Raw genomic sequence first — 22,871 nt, forward strand, 5'->3', positions numbered from 1 at the left:
ATTTCTCATTATAATTGGACAGACTTGTAAAATTGTACAGACATTGAAAGTGCCACTGAACTATTCTATATAGCGTTAAATACTTTTTTTAATGAATGTGTTCCTGATAGGTTTCCTTCAAACCTAAACGGGCCTCCTTGGTTTACCAATGCGCTTCAAAGACTTAAGAACCTTAAATCAAATACTTATAAAAAGTATAAAAATCGGGTAAGCCATCAGATTTTTCGAAATATGTAGTGGCTCGATCGGATTTTAATGTTCTCAACAGTCATTGCTATTCCATGTATCTAAATCGATGTAAATTTGAATTTTCAAATGATCCGAAACAGTTTTTCAACTTTGTTAACGCCAAGCGTAAGTCATTGGCACTGCCTTCATCGGTACGACTAAACTCAACGGAGGCATCGACGGATTCTGACATTGCTGATTTATTTGCTGAGTTTTTCCAAACCACTTATAGTTCGACAGCTTGGTCAAATTCTAACTACCCTAATCCCTTAAATAGGGCAAATTGTATTTTTACCCCTTTAATTACTGAAAACTCTCTCAATAGATTTAGCAACAACAACGCCGACTTATTCTCCCGGTCCAGATGGACTTCCTGGATGTGTGCTCAAGTTTTGTGCGTCAAAAATTTGTAAACCGATTATTAAACTTTTTAATTTGTCTATTTCATCATCAGTTTTTCCTACTATCTGGAAGGACTCTTTTATTATTCCACTTCATAAAAAGGGTGCGAAGGGTGATGCCAAGAATTATAGAGGTATTTCCAAATCGTCGGCAATTCCTAAAGCATTTGAACGTATTATCACTTCTCATTTGCAACATTTATGTTCTTCGCTTATATCACCGTGTCAGCATGGTTTTGTTAAGCGAAGATCGACCACCACCAACCTTCTTGAATTGTCATCTATTGTAATAAATGGATTTCAGAAAAAAATGCAGACTGACGTTATATATACAGATCTTAGTAGGGCGTTTGACTCCGTCAACCACTCTCTTCTCTTATTCAAATTAGATCTGCTTGGGTTTCCTGGTAATCTATTAACTTGGATTTTAAGTTACTTGAATGGTAGGACTCAGAGGGTTATATTCAAGAATGCTGTTTCAAAATTGATCTACGTGACATCTGGAGTCCCTCAGGGAAGTCATCTGGGCCCTTTGCTGTTTACTTTGTTTATCAACGATCTTCTCTCTATCATAACACATTCTCGTGTACTAATGTATGCTGATGATGTTAAGCTTTGTTTATCATATAATGATATAGCGTCGGGACTTAACTTACAGTCAGATATTGATTGTTTTCATGAATGGTGTGAGTACAACCTTTTAAAGTTGAACTACCTTAAATGCAACGTTATGAATTTTTATAGGGGTACTCCTACGTTTATTAGTTACTTTCTTGAACAATTTAGGTGTTCTTTTGGACCCTAAACTTAAATTTGACTGCCACTGTTAACAAAGCTATGAGTGTTCTTGGCTTTATAAAGCGTTGGTCAAAAGAATTTGATGACCCTTATACGACCAAATTATTATTTACCTCCCTTGTCCGTCCTATTTTGGAATATTGTTCGTCGGTTTGGAGTCCACAATATCAAGTGTACATTGACCGTATTGATTCGGTACAAAAAAAATGTCTTCTATTTGCCCTTCGTCGTTTGAACTGGGATCAAAACGTAAGGCTACCTTTCTACCAGAGTAGATTACTGTAAATCATAGAACAATGCTTGGTACTATTTTTATGCAAAATCTTATTAGAGGTGATATTAATTCTGCAGAACTTTTAAACCGCCTAACTTTCAATGTTCCTGTTAGACTAACACGAAATTATATTCCTCTAAATTTGCCACGATGTACATCAAATTTTTGTCTAATGTAATAATTACACCCAAAAAAAAACCGAAAGTGTAATTTTAATAAACGTGTATTAAAAAGAAACTATCGACAGTATTAAAGTATACGTATTAATGCAATACCTAAGAATATAACGCCTATACTTTTTAGTGTCAATTCTATAGCGAAGAGTCTACAATACTAATATGTGGTCTAATTTTTATACCGCATACAAATAAGTTTTCAGTTTAAAATTAATACTCCTGGCTTCAAGAAATAACTACAGGCAGTATACAGGAAGTCAGTATTAATTTATTACCAAATAATATGAAACCTATACTCAGTAGTAGTAATTCAACACCACATATTATAAGGCCTGTAACAATTAACGGATATTCCGTTGGGAGCAGATGTTCGAGGACTTCGACAGAGTACGCGCTTGCTTCTCCGGCTCTACTGATGGGATGGGTTCAATATTACTGTCTCGTCCTTGGCTCCAGCGTTAACTATCATTATTTAAATTTCTTCGCGTACGAAATGATATTTGGGGGGTGTAATAAACGAAAAATTCGGTGGCTCACGTTGGCAACTGTCTATTTCAGCTAAACAGGCAATCAGGGTATCGCATCAGCAAAGGTTACCTTCCTTACATAATCGCGCATCGCTGCAAGTACGCCCACCCAACCTTGATCTCCAAAAAACCTGGAAAAACTAATAATAAAGAGATCCCTCAGAAAGGTTTAGAGGTACCTCTTCAACATTCCAATACGGCTAGGTTCCAACATGACAAGAAATTAGTTCATTTTTAACAAAGCGGTGTTTATTCTAAGAAAGGCTTCCCAATGTGCCAACATGGTTATATACGATTTCAAATTCAATAATTTCAATATTCATTCATTTATACAGTTTACAAATTTTACAATTAGATTAAGAATTCTTAAAAATTACTATCATGCTAACGAGTGCGTAATGTGTGAGAAATAATAATGAGGATTGATACTAAATGCGATAATTGATTCCCTTGTTTACTGGGTTTATTCTTTTACTGTGTAAATATATGTTCGATTTAAGTTTTATATAATTTTACAAGCGCTACTATTATTCTGTCTTGTGCTGTTGAACCGCCGTAATATTTAGATTGCAACCAGTACCATGCCAGTTTATCTCTCCGCACACTTCCCTATTACTTGTTATGTATTTACATTCAAAAGCTTTTCAGACTACGATGCATATTTGGGTATGTCACTTACATGTTTGCAATTCCCGCGCCGAATGATCTTTCGCTGAGGGCAGCTGTGATGATTGTGCTGGACTTAAGGGTATTAAGAAATAAGATTAGGAGGCGAGTGCCGAGAGCTTGTGTTCTTTTTGCGGTATTCGATAGCACAGAATTTTCGGGGTTTTGTTTTGATTCCTTTACCGCGCTATGTACCTGAATATACGTATAACTTCATTCTTATTCCGGACTATGCGCACTCGTTTAACTTATCAATAAAAGTTGGCTACAACCAAAAGAATATGTTTTCAGTTTTTTAACTTATTTTATCTATTCAAGACCCTGTCTCTTTCTTTCTTTTTTTTTGTGATTATTCTAAAGTTTACTATCGTTTAGCATTTAATTAAAACCTATAGGTATATGGGTTACAGTCTCCTATTGATTTTCGTGTTAATTCAGTTTTCAGTTTCAATTCATTTTCTTTATGTTGTTAGTTCGAGTGTAAATTAACGAACGCTGAATTGGATTTAGTACAACAACTAAGTTTTCGCTGGTCACTTTCGGTCAATGTAATTTCTTCCGGGAGATGACCTCTTTATTTGGTCTCTTTCACTAAACTTATAATTTCGACCTGCGTATGACTTATAATATTTAGGTGCGATGCCGAAACGTTGCCGGGTTTTTTTTTTCCGTTTGCACTGGTTAGGTTAGACCGCACGCGGGTAAAGTTAGTTAAGGTTTATTGTTTCACATGGTGGCCAAAAATTAGGATATATTGGGTGCGATGTTCCTGATGGGGCTGATGGTGGTGCTCCACGTGTAGGCCAAATTGGTGGCATTAATAAAGCTTTTCCTTTTGACGGGCTCGAACGCAATACTAGGTGCCAATTATCTGATAAAACAGAAATATTTCAGCCTAAACTCAACCAAGTTAGCTTTTAAGGGTCTCATTACCTGTGATTGGCGCACAAAAAAAAAACTTGAACAATATTTTGAACTCGTACAACCAAATTCTGGAGCTACTAGTCAGGAGTCTAACACGAGAAAAAGAGGTCCAATTGGGTGGGTGCGGCCTTTTTATACCTCAAACTGATTCTTCTATGTTCTTCCGGTCCCTTTTGGTAACCACGATGCGAATTTTTGACAGTCGTCAGCTGGTATTAATTTTACGATAGATATCGGACCTAACATCTTGGTCTACAGTGAGTGGGCAGTTACGAGTCTGAACAGATGATATTGGACCGCAAGCATTCTTTTGGGCTGTAGCAATATTTAATGTTTTAGCGACAAGCGCACCTTTACACTCCCCCACACTAAGATTACACTTCGGGGTAGCAAACGCCAAGAGTGATCACCGCTTGGAGCGATAAGTAAGTTATCTATTAAAACAATTTTATTGTTTTAGATCTTTTGCATGATATTTGCCTATAAAGTTGCCCTGCATATCTTCGAGGTCATAATAATTGTTTCCTATTTTTTTTCTAATTCTCGCTTTTTTAAAGGTTGGGGCGAGTTTAGCATTGAATCCCTTTGCGAAGTTGCTCAGCTGGTGATTTCGTCTGAACACTTCTTGGCCTTCTTGAAAAGAGACTTGCCGACTACGTAGGTTATAGGTATTTTCGTTCCGTTGGTGTTGTTTTTCAATCGATTTTTGAGCCGCTTTTCTGATCAGATTAAGGGAGTCGTCGTGATTAAATACAACATCGCGATCATCCAACATTTCCAGATTTCGAATTAGTGGATACACTGAACCACTAGTAATCATTTGTTGACCAAATGCAACGCGATAAGGGCTGCTATTAATAGCTGAATGAAAACTGGATCGTAACGAGCAAGCAATACAACTAAGTTGGTCATCCCAGTTAGTTTGGTCAGGGCTTATATACGATTTTATTGCGGCTAACACGGATCTATTTACTCTTTCCGCAGCATTACTCTGGGGAGCATATACGGCGGTATATGAATGTCGTATTTGGTATTTTTGTAGTAATGCGTTAAATTTTTGCGAGCGGAATTGGGATCCATTGTCGGACAAAACAACTTCCGGCACGCCGAAGCAATGGAACTTTTTTACGGCCTTCAAAAAAGGGAATTTTGAAAAGTGGTCTAGCACTACGAAAATACCGATATTACCAGACTTACTACGCGGATAGGGCCCAAGGAAATCAATATATAATTTTTGGAACAATCTATCCGTTCCCGGGGTCTTACCCATCAGAGGACGTAACGTGTAGTTTGGATGTTTGCTACATTTGCAGATCGTGCAGCTATTGATAAACTCTCGTACGTCAGATACCAGATTTGGCCAGTAATAATAGCGTCGAATTCGCTCTAATGTTTTAGTTATGCCGCTGTGGGCTGACATGGGATGTTCGTGACAAAGTCTCAGAACTTCAGGAATAAGACCTTCTGGGATCCACAATTTCCAACATAAATCGTCGGCAATTTTGTCACCTTTGGCGTGTTCCATTCGGCGGTAAATGAACTGATCTATAACCTTTACATCCGGTAATTGTGATGAATTTGTTTGGATTTTATCCATAATTTCCTTATACCTTTCAGACTTGAAATGCTCAGATTCCAAGTTTACAAATTCATCCATTTGAATAACTGATAAATCTTCGGTGAAAACTCTGGATAGGGCGTCAGGTACCAGGTTTTGGGAACCTTTTCGGTGGGAGATCTTAAAAGTGTACCTTCCGAGTTTCCCTGCCCATCGCCCCAGTCTCGACCCAAGGTCTGGTTGCGACATTAACCATTCCAGCGACGCATGGTCGGTGATAATGGAAAATTCTTGACCTTCAACATAAGGTCTGAATTTTTTTACACTCATGACGGCGGCCAAACACTCTTTTTCGGTGACTGAGTAATGGCGTTGGCATTGATTTAATTTACGGGACATATATGCGATCGGAACTTCATTTCCGTCGTCATCTGTTTGCATCAACACCCCTCCCAGGCCTGTATGGCTCGCATCACAGTGAATCGCAAAAGGTTTGCTAAAGTTAGGACTGTGTAAAACAGGTGCCTCACACATTTTTTGTTTTAATAGCTCAAATGCGCCCTGAGCACATGGGGTCCATTCAAACTTCTTTTTCTGTTTAAGTGTATCAGTTATAGGAGCTGTTACCCCAGCGTAATCATGTATGAATTTGTGGTACCATCCTGTAAGGCCGAGAAACCTCCGCACCTGTTTGATCGAACGAGGGATCGGGAATTCCTTAATAGCTTCCACTTTTCCTGGATCTGTTTGGATAGTTCCGTTTCCAATGACATGGCCAAGGTACTTAACTTCTGTTCTACAAAAATGAGATTTTTCTACATTAATTGTTAAGCCTGCTTTTCCTAATCTCGAAGCTAGTTCTTTTAGCACTGAAAGATGGTTTTCAAAGGAAGATGAGACCACTAAAAGGTCGTCTAAATAGACAAAAATTTCATTTCTTAGTGACGGCGGAATGACTTTATCCATGAGCTTACACATGGTTTGTGGAGCATTGGCTAGTCCAAACGGCATGACCGTGAATCGATAGAGTGGTCTGCCCGGGACTGAAAAAGCCGTTTTGTCTCGTGCGCTTTCCTCTAACGGAATCTGCCAATAGGCATCTTTGAGGTCTATACTAGATATAAATTCAGCCCTAGGAAGACGGCTGAGAATCCCCTCGATGAGAGGCATTGGGTATGCGTTTTTAATGGTTACGTCATTGAGTTTCCGGCAGTCTATACACAATCTCACTTTTCCGGGTTTACGAACTAGGACAACTGGTGATGACCATGGACTGTCGGATTCTTCTATAACCCCAAGAGAAAGCATTCTCTCTAATTCTGTATACATAAGCTGTTCTATTGCCGGTGATACTGCGTAATGTCTCTGTTTTATTGGCTTAGCGCTACCTACATCTATCTCGTGCTCTAACAATGTGGTTTTCCCTAATCCTTTTTTGGTGAAAGACGGAAATATCTTAATTACAGTTGCCAGCTGATCTTTTTGTTGCGGCGTTAGTGGCACTTGATTTGGATCAGTCACATCGAGATTTGCAATGTTTACGACAGTACTTCGATTTGCAAAAATTCAGGCAACAAGTTATAACTATTCCAGAAGTCAATTCCCAAGTATAGGTCTTGAGATAGGGATGGCACTATCCAAAAGCGAAATGGTTTGCATTCGCCTCTAAAAGTTATAGAAGTACTTATACGACCAACAATAGCTTGTTTATTTCCATCCGCTGTACTAACGCTGGCGTGGAGAGGTTTATAAATTGATGTGTCCTTAACTATATCCGCGGCTAAAGACCCCCCAATGCAACTTATAGACGCCCCAGTATCCATTAGGCCCCGCACTTGCCTTCCTAACAGATCCACTTTGGCATACGGTCTCCAGTCTTTCGTGCTATTTACAATGGACTCTAGAATTGCTTGCTTTTCTTGCTTACATTGGATTCGAAAGTCGGACAGACGTTTTTGTGAACGATTTTGAGCTGGCGGCTTACATGTTTTTGACCGCTCTTGTACTCGCTGGTGAATTGCTATTTCTGGTAAGGTGGATATCTTCGGGTAGGCATCGCTTTTTAATGGCTTCTCTCCTCGGAGATCTTGTCTAAGTTGGCTGACAGTTTGCGTGCACCGCTCGGTGGTGCACGGGCTCGCCATTTTTTTGGACCATTACACCGAGTACAAGATGGTTTATAAGTTTCCGGTTTCCCGCAGCCATAACAAAAAATCTTCTTTTTCCCCAAACACTCCTGATATCGATGGTCGGATGCACCACAATTCCAGCAGGTCAAGGCTATTGCCTCCACTTCTGGACCGAGGTTTTCCTCTTCTTCAGAAAGATCCCCAGAGGAACTGGCTAATTCCCTCACTTGGGGACGTTGTCCCTGACGGAAACTTTGCTTAGGGGCATTCCCATTCATGGCCTGCATAAATCTTTCCCTTGTACGGACAATGTGACGCAGCTGAGCAATACTATATATTGACACATGTAAAATTTCATGCTGTGTTTCCGTCAACAAATTGGCTCGCAATACTTCCAATAAAGCTGGTTCTGATATAGGCTCCGATAGTTTCCCCGCAATAGCAAGAATTTCCTCATAAAATTTATCAAAAGTTTCAGAAATAAGTTATTAGCATATTGTGCTAGTACCTGTAGCTTGCCATCCAGCGTTTGGTTAGTCAGGGCTTGCACCCTATACAAAAAATCGTCCACGGACATACCAGACGACCCTGAAAATCGTAACTTCCAACTAGATATAATTTGACTTATTCGATCGGAACGAAGATTTTGGTCTTGTTGCGTTCCAAACGGAGAATTGATATTTGTGGCGGTGCTGGTATTTCGCCCTTCGTTATCCTGATGACCTCCCATTGATGCACGAGGAGGTATTTGAAACAATTGTTCAAAAGTTTGAAGACCTGTGGCCAGAGTTGGCGGCGCTGTGTTTTGCGACGTCAACCTACTAAAGCCTCCTTCTATGACTTCTGTCATTCGTCCAATCTGTGCCATAGCTTGCGTTATAGATATATTTATCTGGGCTATTCCCTCTTGCATACGCACCACCGCGTTTGACTCTCTACCTGTATTCAGCGGACCTGCCACTGGTGATACGATTTCTGGCTCATTCGACATATTTAGCTGCGATCCATCTCCTAGAGTGCCGTCCTCTACTACTAAACCCTGCGATCTCAATCTTGGCATGTTTGCGCCGACTCTTTGTGCTGCAGCTAACTCTTCGGCTAGTGATGGTGCTGGAGTTTGCAAATATACACTGCAAACTGGGCAAACTGTCTTAACTCCGCGACGAGATCTAAAACAATTTTCGTGAAAACTGTGCTTACACCGAGTCCGAAATTCTTCCGATTGATTCGTAATATCTTTGACACAAATCCCACAGATCCGATTGCTAACTGCACTGTTAGGGTCTTGTCCGCCTGATTGGGAAGTGGACATACTAATAATACTCTAGCTAATACTTGTTTAGGTGTTTGTAACCGAGAGTATGTAAATAACACCGATAATTAAGTAATATATATATTTATATTTTCACTAATTTGTAGTTAAGTAATCCTAAATTTTCTATACAGCAAAAATTTAATAAATGTTGTTGGAATCCTTGCCGTATCAGTCTGTTGATACCTTTTACTTCACTGACTTTCCCCCGTTGCCTTGACTATTTTATTTATTTACGTTTTTTTTTCTAGTTATTGTTAGTAATCATCGTTGAATACAAGGGACGCGCAATAGTGTGGAGCCATTGCGGATATCCAAGTCCGTGTTGATTTTGCCTGATTTTACTTTGAGCTTTATTATAAAAATTGGAATTTATTATGTTCTTGCTGTATTTATTTTAAGCGACGTAGCCGTACCGTAAAACTATTCGTTAACAATTGTTTACTCCTTCTTTTGGCAAGTTTCTGACTCTAAGTCATGATACTTTTCCATTCTACCGCAGGAGTCTCGCTTGAGTATAAGGAGTTCACCTTCGGCCTAATAGGATTGCACTTATGGTTGACTGTGGATATAGACACGTTATAGTCTACCTTATGCACATCTATTACGCAAGAACGAATCACAGAATAAAAATATAAGGGCTATTAACTTGCAATAGGTAGCTATTTAGATTTTCTCCACATAGGTAATCATCCACTACAAGTTTAAATTTATATAACCCTACCTGGTAAGTGCTACCACAGATTTACAAAGTCTACCGCCGAGGTAACCATTGCCTCGCGTTCAGATGTTGTGACTTTTTTATTTATCTCACTATGTATGACTGATTTTAACGTAAATCGGGCTAACACGTTGGGCGCCATTAAATAATATATTTAACTGTAACAATTAACGGATATTCCGTTGGGAGCAGATGATCGAGGACTTCGACAGAGTACGCGCTTGCTTCTCCGGCTCTACTGATGGGATGGGTTCAATATTACTGTCTCGTCCTTGGCTCCAGCGTTAACTATCATTATTTAAATTTCTTCGCGTACGAAATGATATTTGGGGGGTGTAATAAACGAAAAATTCGGTGGCTCACGTTGGCAACTGTCTATTTCAGCTGTTATATATTGTCAACTGTACATCTGTTTTCTATTCCTCCATTCTATACTCTGTTAGTACTTTAAGAATCTGGCAACTCTGTATGCTTCGCATAGAATAAACGGCAGTCTGAAATAGAACTCAACGAGAACACAACATATTGGCGACGAGGAAAAAAGTGAAAAATTTTGTAGAAAGATAAAAACAGTTAAATCGCATAAATCGTGTCGAGTAGTCGTTGATTTTCATCAAGATGCCGGCAGATGATGATTTGATCCAAGCAATACTTGCTCAACAGCAAGCATTTACAAAAGACATTATGGAACAGCACCAAAAATGTATGCAAGCAATGATGGATAGAAACGCTTCTCCAGGGCAGGGTGATTCAAGCCACACGGGTGAATTATCTTCGTGTCCTCCATTCCACAAGTTCGACAAAGACAATCAAAACTGGGAGTCTTACCTTGAACAGTTAACCCAGCATTTTAACGCGTATTCAGTTAGTGCAGAAATTAAGCAAAAGGCTTATTTTCTTTCGTGGTGTGGCATAAACATATTCGAACTATTGAAAAATCTGTTCGGGAGCAACAATTTGAACACGTATACATACATGCAACTCACAGACAAGTTAACGGAACATTTCGCAACAAAACGACACGTTGTTGCTGCTCGCTATGAGTTTTTTAAGAGGGAGATGAAACATTCGCAAACGCACAGAGAGTGGGTAGCCGACTTGCGCGGGATCGCTCGGGAATGCCAATTCGTCTGTAATGCCAACGGTTGTTCTTCTAACTATGTAAATGAAATGATTCGAGATCAGATCATAGTACATACGCCATACGATGCCGTCCGAGCATCTGCTCTTCAGAAGTCTCAGCCAACTCTTGAAGATGTGCTTATAGTTGCAGAAACCTATGAGACAACTACAAAAACCGTGGCAGCCCTCAAAGAAACGGTATCAAAGCAAGACCCAATAAACGCAGTTCACACCTATACAAAGAAACCATTCCTTGGTGGTGGTGAAAGTGATGCCAAATCAAACAAAAGTTCGCTAAAATCATGCTCTGGTTGTGGACACAATCATGCCAGAGAGAAATGCAAGTTTCGCGATGCCGTATGTCACAAGTGCGGTAGAAAAGGACATATAGCTGTTGTATGCATGTCGAAGCAAGACAAAAGTAAATGGCAAACGCAAAAAAGTCGCAAATTCGAAGCAAACGAAATCGAAACGATTGAAGCTGTAAACAGTGTTACAGGTCAAGTCATATGTCAGCAGAACAAGATTCTTATAGATCTTGAAATACACAACAAAGTTATTTCTTTTCAAATGGATTCCGGAGCCACAGCGTCCGTAATCAACGCCACTACATACGCGCTGTTGAATAAACCAAAATTACTCAAGTGTTCCCGAGTATTACATGCGTTTGGTCATACACCAATACCATTGCTTGGGGAGTTGCACACAATTGCAAAGTGCGGTGAAAAAGAGAAGCAAGTGGTCATAATCGTTGCGAACATTGAGACATCAAACAATCTATTTGGCATGGATTTATTCAACATTTTCGGCTTTGATATCATGCAAGTATCAAACGTTCAAGAGGTGCACGATGACGAAATAGGTGACCTTTGCAGCACGTACAACGAGGTGTTCGAACCAGCCATGGGTGTCATAAAAGACTTCAAAGCAAGTGTATTCTTAAAACCGTCAGCAACACCAAAGTTTTTCAAGAGCCGTCAAATTCCATTTGCACAGATGGACCAATTCAGAGCTGAGGCAGACAGACTTACACAAGCCGGAATTTGGAAGCCGATCAAATTCAGCAATTGGGCATCCCCAATTGTGCTTGCACCAAAACCAGGAGGCGCAATTCGCATATGTGGCGACTTTAAGCAAGCAGTCAACGCACAGATCGATGTTGAACAGTACCCGCTACCGACAAAAGAGGCTCTGTTTCACATAATACGTCACGGCAAGCAGTTCAGCAAAATCGATTTAAAGGATGCCTATCTTCAAATGGAACTGGATGAGGATTCAAAAACTTTCATGGTCGTCAACACACCCCTTGGCCTATTTCAATACCAGCGCCTTCCCTACGGGATTGCCAGTGCTCCAGCGATCTTCCAAAGGTATTTGGAGCAGCTTCTAAAAGGAGTAGAAGGATGTGGCAACTACTTAGATGACATCATCATCTCAGCACCTACAAGCGGGCAACATCTAAAGCGAATCGACCAAGTTCTCAGTATTCTTCGTGAGAATGGTATCAGATGCAAAAAGGAGAAATGCTTCTTTTTTACGGACGAAATAGAGTACTTAGGACGAAGAATCAGCGCTGAAGGGATTCTTCCAGACAGCTCAGGCTTGGAGGCTGTTAAATTGTTGCGTCCGCCTTCTAATCTACAGCAATTAGAAGCATTCATGGGTAAAGTTAATTACTATTGCAACTTTATACCGAATTATTCTCAGTTGGCCGCTCCTTTGAACCAGCTTCGCAGAAAAAATGTAGCATACCTTTTTGGGCCGCAACAACAACAAGCTTTTACATCCCTGAAGTCCCATATAATCAACGCTACTCAGCTAGCTCATTTTGATGAAAACCTACCATTAGTCCTTGCAACGGATGCATCATCTTTTGGTATCGGTGTAGTCCTTTCGCATATACAACAAGATGGCAAGGAGAGACCTATTGTTTTCGCATCAAAAACGCTTGACAAGCATCAGGTTAAATACAGCCAAATCGAAAAAGAAGGACTTTCTATAATATTCGGAGTAAAACGTTTTCACCAATATTTGTACGGCCGAAAGTTTACCCTTATAACGGATCACAAGCCACTTGTAACGATTTTCAATCCAGGCAAGCATCTTCCTTTAATGACGTCAAACAGGCTACAGCGCTGGGCCATCATTCTCATGGCCTATAACTTTGAAATTCAGTATCGATCTACATCTGCTCATGGCAACGCAGATGCCTTATCGCGCCTTCCCGTGGGCATGGATCCGGATTTCGACAGAGAAGAAGAAGCCTGCCACGTCGTAATGGAACTGTCACCACCGATCAATTCTGAGATTATTCGCAACCACATCGAAAAGGACAAACTTCTCAAACAAGTCTTACGGTATGTTACTGTAGGATGGCCAGAAAAACTTCAGCAGGGCGAGGAAGCATTATCACCATACTTTAATCGAAAATTTGCCCTCACGATCAACAAAAAATTGCTTTGCCTACACACAGATGCCAGTCGTGTAGTAATCCCAGTAACTCTTCAAGCGCATATCCTGAAGCTGTTACACGAAGGACATTGGGGCATTGTTCGAATGAAGCAGTTAGCCAGACAACATGTTTGGTGGCCTACGATCGACGCAGACATTAAAAACCTTGCTCAGTCATGCAGCATCTGCAAGTGCAACAATCCTGCTCCTCCAAAAGAGTATCAAAGTTGGCCTGCAGCAACAACAGCGTGGGAGCGAATTCATATCGACTTCGCCGGCCCAATATTCGATTCTATGTGGCTAATCTGCGTAGACGCTTACTCGCAGTTCCCATTTGTAGTTCAAATGTCGTCCACTACAACCGCTAACACGATCGCTGCACTATCATCGATATTCGCCATCGAAGGATATCCAAAAACCATGGTCAGCGACAACGGTCCGCAGCTTACGGCTGACGCCTTCGAGGAATTCTGCAAACATCATGGAATAAAACACATAACCACAGCACCGTTCCATCCGGCATCCAACGGATTAGCAGAGCGTTTCGTTCAGACGTTCAAATTCTCAGTCAAGAAGAACCTCAAAGACGGTATACCAGTCCGAGTAGCAGTTTCTAAATACCTTTCTTCTTACAGGTTCACTCCAAACTCCAACGGAAAATCTCTACTAAGTCAACTTTTCGAGCAGCCTGTCGAAGCCAAGCAATCGGTTACCAAGTACGTCCCAAATCAAATGGTCTACGCTCGTAACTACTCGAGGGGAGAAAAGTGGATTGAAGGCATTATCGACCGTCCAATTGGAAAAATGCTTTTCATCGTTCGCACCACAAATGGTTATATCAAGCGCCATTTCAACCAGCTAAAACCGAAGTTCTCAGCAAGCAGCCCCATCGAAAAACCTCCAGAATTCTGGTGGATTCCGGATATTCCCCAAACATCTTCAAATCAACCACCACAACAACAAGATCAACCACCACTACAAGAAGATCAACCGGTAACTCCGCCAGCCGTTCAGCAACGTGATCCTGAACCTGGGCCACCTGAGAGCTCCACATCATCTAACCAACAACCAAGACAAAAACAACCAGCACGACGTTCATCCGGCATACCTGTTCGCCAAAGTAGTCGTGTTCGCCAAGAAGTAAATCGTTTCAAGCCCAAGGATTTCCGAAAACCAAAAAATACTATTCGTTCTTAATTAAAGGAGGAGATGTGTTATATATTGTCAACTGTACATCTGTTTTCTATTCCTCCATTCTATACTCTGTTAGTACTTTAAGAATCTGGCAACTCTGTATGCTTCGCATAGAATAAACGGCAGTCTGAAATAGAACTCAACGAGAACACAACATCAGCTAAACAGGCAATCAGGGTATCGCATTAGCAAAGGTTACCTTCCTTACATAATCGCGCATCGCTGCAAGTACGCCCACCCAACCTTGATCTCCAAAAAACCTGGAAAAACTAATAAGTAAAGAGATCCCTCAGAAAGGTTTAGAGGTACCTCTTCAACATTCCAATACGGCTAGGTTCCAACATGACAAGAAATTAGTTCATTTTTAACAAAGCGGTGTTTATTCTAAGAAAGGCTTCCCAATGTGCCAACATGGTTATATACGATTTCAAATTCAATAATTTCAATATTCATTCATTTATACAGTTTACAAATTTTACAATTAGATTAAGAATTCTTAAAAATTACTATCATGCTAACGAGTGCGTAATGTGTGAGAAATAATAATGAGGATTGATACTAAATGCGATAATTGATTCCCTTGTTTACTGGGTTTATTCTTTTACTGTGTAAATATATGTTCGATTTAAGTTTTATATAATTTTACAAGCGCTACTATTATTCTGTCTTGTGCTGTTGAACCGCCGTAATATTTAGATTGCAACCAGTACAATGCCAGTTTATCTCTCCGCACACTTCCCTATTACTTGTTATGTATTTACATTTAAAAGCTTTTCAGACTACGATGCATATTTGGGTATGTCACTTACATGTTTGCAATTCCCGCGCCGAAAGATCTTTCGCTGAGGGCAGCTGTGATGATTGTGCTGGACTTAAGGGTATTAGGAAATAAGATTAGGAGGCGAGTGCCGAGAGCTTGTGTTCTTTTTGCGGTATTCGATAGCACAGAATTTTCGGGATTTTGTTTTGATTCCTTTACCGCGCTATGTACCTGAATATACGTATAACTGCATTCTTATTCCGGACTATGCGCACTCGTTTAACTTATCAATAAAAGTTGGCTACAACCAAAAGAATATGTTTTCAGTTTTTTAACTTATTTTATCTATTCAAGACCCTGTCTCTTTCTTTCTTTTTTTTTTGTGATTATTCTAAAGTTTACTATCGTTTAGCATTTAATTAAAACCTATAGGTATATGGGTTACAGTCTCCTATTGATTTTCGTGTTAATTCAGTTTTCAGTTTCAATTCATTTTCTTTATGTTGTTAGTTCGAGTGTAAATTAACGAACGCTGAATTGGATTTAGTGCAACAACTAAGTTTTCGCTGGTCACTTTCGGTCAATGTAATTTCTTCCGGGAGATGACCTCTTTATTTGGTCTCTTTCACTAAACTTATAATTTCGACCTGCGTATGACTTATAATATTTAGGTGCGATGCCGAAACGTTGCCGGGTTTTTTTTTCGGTTTGCACTGGTTAGGTTAGACCGCACGCGGGTAAAGTTAGTTAAGGTTTATTGTTTCACATGGTGGCCAAAAATTAGGATATATTGGGTGCGATGTTCCTGATGGGGCTGATGGTGGTGCTCCACGTGTAGGCCAAATTGGTGGCATTAATAAAGCTTTTCCTTTTGACGGGCTCGAACGCAATACTAGGTGCCGATTATCTGATAAAACAGAAATATTTCAGCCTAAACTCAACCAAGTTAGCTTTTAAGGGTCTCATTACCTGTGATTGGCGCACAAAAAAAAAACTTGAACAATATTTTGAACTCGTACAACCAAATTCTGGAGCTACTAGTCAGGAGTCTAACACGAGAAAAAGTGGTCCAATTGGGTGGGTGCGGCCTTTTTATACCTCAAACTGATTCTTCTATGTTCTTCCGGTCCCTTTTGGTAACCACGATGCGAATTTTTGACAGTTGTCAGCTGGTATTAATTTTACGATAGATATCGGACCTTACATCTTGGTCTACAGTGAGTTACGAGTCTGAACAGATGATATTGGACCGCAAGCATTCTTTTGGGCTGTAGCAATATTTAATGTTTTAGCGACAAGCGCACCTTTACAGGCCCATACTCTGTAGTTTAAAAATTAAACCGGAGTTTCGATTTTTGTCTTCGGGGTGAGACCAGGTCGAATGCGACAGTTCGATCTCAAAACGCGTTACCACATTTTAGTGGTTTTCGTCGCGTTGGTTTCCTGCATTCTGGTGAAATTCGTGAAGAGAAAAAGACGTAAGTAAAGTGAAATTATTTAAAAATGAAGGCAACCTTATTTTATCCTTAAGCCTAGTATCCAGATCGACGAATACCGTACGCCAGTCATGAGAGAGAGCGAGAGGCAAACAGCTGGCGTTCACTTTTCGTCGGGCCTTTTTTTCACGTCATGCCTCTTGTCAGAGCAAAATGTTTTTTAGGTCCAGAATGTACGAAAAAATACAATAAAAGTGCAGCTATGAACTTTAAATTAGCAAATAATTATCAGTAAATTAAAAAAAAAAACTGTTAAATTTAAATTGTATTGTTTTTTAATTTCTTTGTACAGCGGCAGACTTGTCTTGCCAAGGTATTTGATAATATCTTTTAAAGGCTCTTTCCCGCAAATACGATATTTGAATTTTAACTGCTTGTCAACAAACCCAGCTGATTGACAGTACGACCGTAGCACGCTTAAATCTGATGAACTCTCAAACTTTTGGTCACACTGGTAAGATTAAAGTTTTTACGCTAGCGTAATCGTTTGTCGATCTGGATACTAGGCTTTATTGGTTAATTGTGTGGAAATATGTAAGAGTAATCGAGTGGCCAGATTGATCTCGTATAATAATCATAATCGGAATTAAATTATCGTACATTTACTTTAAAATGCTCTCTTTTCCGTTTTCATCCCCCAGTTTTCATGGTAACAAGTGATTTGCGCAGTCGCATTTTTATATTTACATATATGTACATATGTATGTATGTACATATTTACATATTCGCATGCGCAAATCACTTGTTACCATGGAAACTGGGGGATGAAAACGGAAAAGTGCGCAGTTGTTTTGTTTTTTTGTTGTGCTTTGCGATAGATACATACATACATTTGTACGAGTGGCCCAAAACTTGTAAACATATTGTCGTGTTTTTCAAATTTCAATGTTGTTGAGGAACCTCACTAATAATTATAATAATCTAGTATATTTAATAGTATCTAAGATATTCTTTTCTTGAGATGGTCTGGTCTGACTTTGATATATCGGCCTCTCTCTCTCTTCCTCCTGACTACGAGCTGTCAACATGAAATAAAGCGTAACTTCTTATTGTGAACTAATTGAGTATTATTCTATCAACCCAGTTTGAAAGTGGTCTTACAAACCATTAAGCGTGATCTATTCATCAACATTGTCTGGTCCTTCGAGAGCCGGAATACTTCCGCATCTACAAACTGTTTAAGTATATCTACACACTATGGAGCAACAGACGCTTAAACGCCTTACCCAAGCACGTGGTCGGCTAAAGGCGACCGTAACTCGCTTGGTCAATTACATTGATCATCCACCTCCACAGAGCACTTACTCCGGAGTCGATGCCATGCTGGCCCGGCTAAATCAAGCCTTCAGAAGCCTTGAGGAGATCACTGACGAAATGCGGAGCAGTACCTTCGCGCGCTTACCTTATTCGCGTCGTTGAAGAGCGACCTTCAGCCAAGCGCCATTCCTCAAGCGGATCACAACATGGCCACATTGCTGCAACAGCAAAGTGAGTTCTTGCAGCGACTTTCTGAGAAGGCAGCACCTACCTTGGCCACGCCGCCGCCTGCTGCAGTTTGTTTAACTGAAAACCCGTTGCCGAAAATCCACATCAAACCCTTTGGTGGAGACTACAAGGAATGGCCAGCCTTTAAGGACATTTACGAGAGCACCGTCCTTTGTAAAACATGGATTCCATGACAGTTGCTCCTGCGGACACTGCACAGGCCAGTCCTCCAACTTCTGGATGTAGCTCAACTTTGGTCGCCCAGACGCAAAACAGCACCTCATTAACACAGTCACCGGGACTCAAAAGAAGCACATTGCCGACAGCTTTGGAGTATGTCCAAAACTCTAAAGGGACTTACACAATTTGCCGTGTGCTTTTGGATAGCGGCTCTGAGCTATCCTACGTTTCTGAACGATGCGTCAACGCACTTGGGCTTGCACGTTCACCCTCAAGAATATTAGTTTCCGGAATATCTTCCGTCAAGGCTGAAACTACTAGAGGATTGGCAACGCTGCATATCAAGTCAATGGTGTCACTCCATACGATTGTTGTCGCAGCCCATGTGCTGGGCAAAATCACATCATCACTTCAACGGGACGACATTGACGAAAAAGCTTTAAGGATCTACGATGGACTCCAGTTAGCAGATACTTCGTTTAACACATCTTCATCTGTAGACATTTTACTGGGAAACGAACAAATTTGGTCCGTTTTGTCAGGTGATAAAAGATATGACACCGCTGGAAATATTATTGCCATCAGCTCAATCTTTGGATGGATAATCACTTCCGTTGCAATGCCGCATCCATCAACCGCCAACACGCTCATGACTACTGTTGACATAAACGCCTCTCTTCAACGCTTTTGGGAGATCGAGGATAACACTGAGCATACGCAACGAGACCCTTCGCACGAAAAGGTGGAGCAGCACTTTCTGACCACACATTCCCGAGACCCGGACGGCAAATACATCGTTGAATTGCCTTTTAAACACGAATGCCAAGAGTTCGGAGACAGCCTGCAGGGCGCTGTCTCACTCTTCTATGCTGTGGAACGTCGCTTGCAGCGTGATTTGGAGCTGCGCAAGCAATATTCAAAATTTTATCCCCAAGACGACGTCCTGTCCTACAAAGCTTCACTTTCTCCGGAGCCAGATGCTACTAAACGGCAAGTATTGTCAGATGTCTCACGAATTTTTGATCCTTTAGGTATTCTGGCGCCTGTGGTAGTACAGTTCAAGATCCTTTTTCAAGAACTCTGGCTACTTGACCTGGACTGGGATACCAAACTCCCACCGAAGCTGGCTGAGTGGTCGCAGACCTTTCGCAACGATATCAACTACATAACAAACCTAAGGATTCCACGTTATGTACACAACAAATCGGGAAAAATCGAATTACATGGATTTTCAGATGCATCTATAAAGGCATATTCCGCTGTCGTTTACAGCCGTGTAAGCAACGCAGACGGCACCTGCTTGGTTTCACTTATAACAGCCAAAACACGCGTTGCGCCACTAAAGCAACAAAGTCTTCCTCGGCTGGAACTCTGTGGCGCGCTATTGCTCACTCGCCTTCTCCGAGCTGTTAAAGAAGGCCTGTATCACAAGGATATAGTTGTGCATGCTTGGTGCGATTCCACGATTGTCCAGCTATGAGCTGCTTGCTTCAAAGCTGCGTAGTGGCAACAATCCCACAACAATTTTGGACACACCCATAATGGATGGGCTGAAATCCTCTTCACTATCCAGCCGTGTTGAATCTGAACCTGAAGCGTCCCCGATTGAGTGTCTATCGTTTCGAGTTTCTTCCTGGACCAAGCTGATTCGCTGCACTGCTTATGTTTTACGGTTTATGCATCGAAAAATGAAGAAACGGATTCCGTCAAACCTCACACTCACGTTTGAGGAGATCAGCGAGGCCCGCATTTATTGTCTAAGGCAGGCTCAAGGAAGCTTCTCATCCGATCTACACCTGTTGCAAAGGGGAAAAGCTGTGCCAAATTCGTCATCACTTCGAACACTCTCACCCATGGTTTGCCAGAATGGCCTGCTTCGTGTAGGTGGGCGCCTCTCAAACTCGCTACTACCGGAGGAAGTCAAGCATCCAATTATTCTGCCGAAACATCATCGCATTTCTCTGCTGATTTTGGAACACGAGCACAGGATACATCTTCATCCATGTGTGACAGCACTTTTCGTCATCGTTCGCCAACAATATTGGATAGTTGGCGCACGCAACATGATTCGCAAGCTTACACATGCTTGTCTCAAATGTTTTCGCCAACGCCACAAAACAACTGATCAATACATGGCGGACTTGCCAGCTGTTCGGGTACGTCAAGCATACCCATTTGAAATTACTGGGTGCGACTATGCCGGACCGCTTCTACTCAAGGTGCACAAGGGACGGAATCCACGAAAGGAAAAGGGATACATTTGTCTATTCGTCTGCCTAGTGACCTCCGCAATCCACTTGGAGTTGGCTACAGATCTCAGCACGGAAACATTTCTTGCTGCACTTCGTCGTTTTATCTCCCGTCGAGGCAAGTATACCCACATCTTCAGCGACAACGGTCGCAACTTTGTGGGAGCAAAGAAGGTGTTAGACGAAATGTATAAGCTCATCCTGTCGCAGCAGCATAACACTCAAGTAACCCAAGCGTTGGCCAGCGAGGGTATCAAATGGAGTTTTATACCACCGCACGCACCCCACTGGGGCGGAAAATGGGAATCAGCTGTTCGCTCCGTAAAGCTTCATCTGCGTCGTGTCATCGGGAATTCTTTCCTCACATTTGAGCAAATGCACACCTTTCTGGCTCAAATTTAATCCGTCTTCAATTCACGCCCTCTCTTCGCTACGTCAGACATCGAGGTTTCCTACTTGTCACCCGCACACCTGCTGATTGGACGCCCTTATACATCAGTTCCAGAGGGCGATCTTGGACACATAGCAGTTAACCGACTGGATTACTGGCAAAATGTACAGGCAATGCTACAAGGCTTTTGGAAGAGATGGCATCAGGAGTACATCACTACACTTCAACAGCGCCCTAAGTGGAATACGGAAAGGAAGAACATTGCTACTGGGGATATGGCGATCATCAAGGATTCAAACACACCCCCCGCCTCTTGGACTTTGGCGCGCATAATTGAAGTCTACCCGTAAAGCTGCGAACTTCATCAGGAGAACTTGTTAGACCCATTTCTAAAATTGCCATCCTGCCTAATTCAGAAACTTAGTTTCAGGGTGGGCCGGGATGTTGAGGAACCTCACTAATAATTATAATAATCTAGTATATTTAATAGTATCTAAGATATTCTTTTCTTGAGATGGTCTGGTCTGACTTTGATATATCGGCCTCTCTCTCTCTTCCTCCTGACTACGAGCTGTCAACATGAAATAAAGCGTAACTTCTTATTGTGAACTAATTGAGTATTATTCTATCAACCCAGTTTGAAAGTGGTCTTACAAACCATTTAGCGTGATCTATTCATCAACAAATGTAATGCAATAACAAACAAATTTAGTTTATCTCAGCTTTTCAAATACTGGACGACGCACTACAAAAATTTGTAACAGAAAATGATTTGGACCTAGTTTGCCTTATAAATTTGATTGGTAAGTTACTTTAAATATAATAGTAAATATTAATTTATTTTAATTATAAAATGAATTAATAGACTGTGGCTATACCTATGAAAAACTGCAATATATAGAAAATGATGATCTAAATTTTATTTTTCCAAATCGGGAAGACACCGCTTTGCGTTCCGAATTTAGGGCAAAGCTTTTGAGTGGAAAGCCAAAAATGTGAGCATTCTTTTAAAAATGTTTAATGTTTAAGATTACATTTTTAATTATGTATTCAGAAAAAACACCTGCCGACTTTGGCTCAGCCCATATCCTTGCCAGAAAAAAACTTAGAGTATCAGGAAATAAATTTGCAAAGTGGATCACGTGTTTGTAAGGTAACTATATGGAGTGCTTTGCAAAGGACACAATTTTGTAACTTGGCCCTTACCGAGTAGCTTTGATAAGCCCAAAAATTAATACAAAAATAATATTATGTTTTCACTATGTGTATTAATTTATGAACTTTTAAGAGCACAACTTATTATTTTTAATTAAAAAAATATTTTTATGTGCACTACTCGTTAAATCCCAAATACTCCTTACAAGTTCCAAACCTCTAATGATTTTTTATAATTTTTTTTATATATATATTTTTTTAAAAATATTTTTATTTATTAATCCATAATTAATCAAGAGTTCAATGGATATACTCCTGTCGTCAAATACCGGAAAAAAAATTATGGAACAGTATAATTTAATCAATGTTTTATCGCAGCACAATAGGCGAAAAATAGTTCATTTAATTTCTGACCATTTTTATAACCCTCTTAACAATACATATGCAACTGTTAAATTGGCTGAAATAGAAAAGCTCGCCAACGAAATAGTCGATATATTTCCGTCAGAAAAAAAAGAAATATACTATATTGGACGCAGAGAGACTAGGAGGAGTAGCCCTGGTGGAATCCTATTTAATAGGCTTCACAATCATTTCAAAAGAAATACGGCAGCCACAGAAATCATTTGCCCAGAACCAGCTGATACTACAATCTTCATAGTAAAGCCTAGTAT

At 40.6% G+C, this 22,871-nt stretch overlaps 2 protein-coding genes across 2 annotated transcripts; both read left to right on the forward strand.

Moving 5' to 3' along the window:
- Positions 1 to 11,655: 11,655 nt before the first annotated feature.
- Positions 11,656 to 14,484, forward strand: LOC123037258 (uncharacterized protein K02A2.6-like). Its single transcript, XM_044457155.1, has one exon. It carries the CDS (start codon positions 11,656 to 11,658, stop codon positions 14,482 to 14,484), a length of 2,829 nt encoding a protein of 942 aa, XP_044313090.1.
- A 5,606-nt stretch (positions 14,485 to 20,090) lies between these two features.
- On the forward strand, positions 20,091 to 21,392 carry LOC123037259. The gene is made up of 2 exons (XM_044457156.1): positions 20,091 to 20,901; positions 21,091 to 21,392. Exons 1-2 carry the CDS (start codon positions 20,091 to 20,093, stop codon positions 21,390 to 21,392), a joined length of 1,113 nt encoding a protein of 370 aa, XP_044313091.1.
- Positions 21,393 to 22,871: the final 1,479 nt, after the last annotated feature.

The sequence above is a fragment of the Drosophila rhopaloa genome, unplaced genomic scaffold (genome assembly GCF_018152115.1).
Source record: "Drosophila rhopaloa isolate 14029-0021.01 unplaced genomic scaffold, ASM1815211v1 contig_155, whole genome shotgun sequence".
Taxonomy (NCBI): Eukaryota; Metazoa; Arthropoda; class Insecta; order Diptera; family Drosophilidae; genus Drosophila; species Drosophila rhopaloa.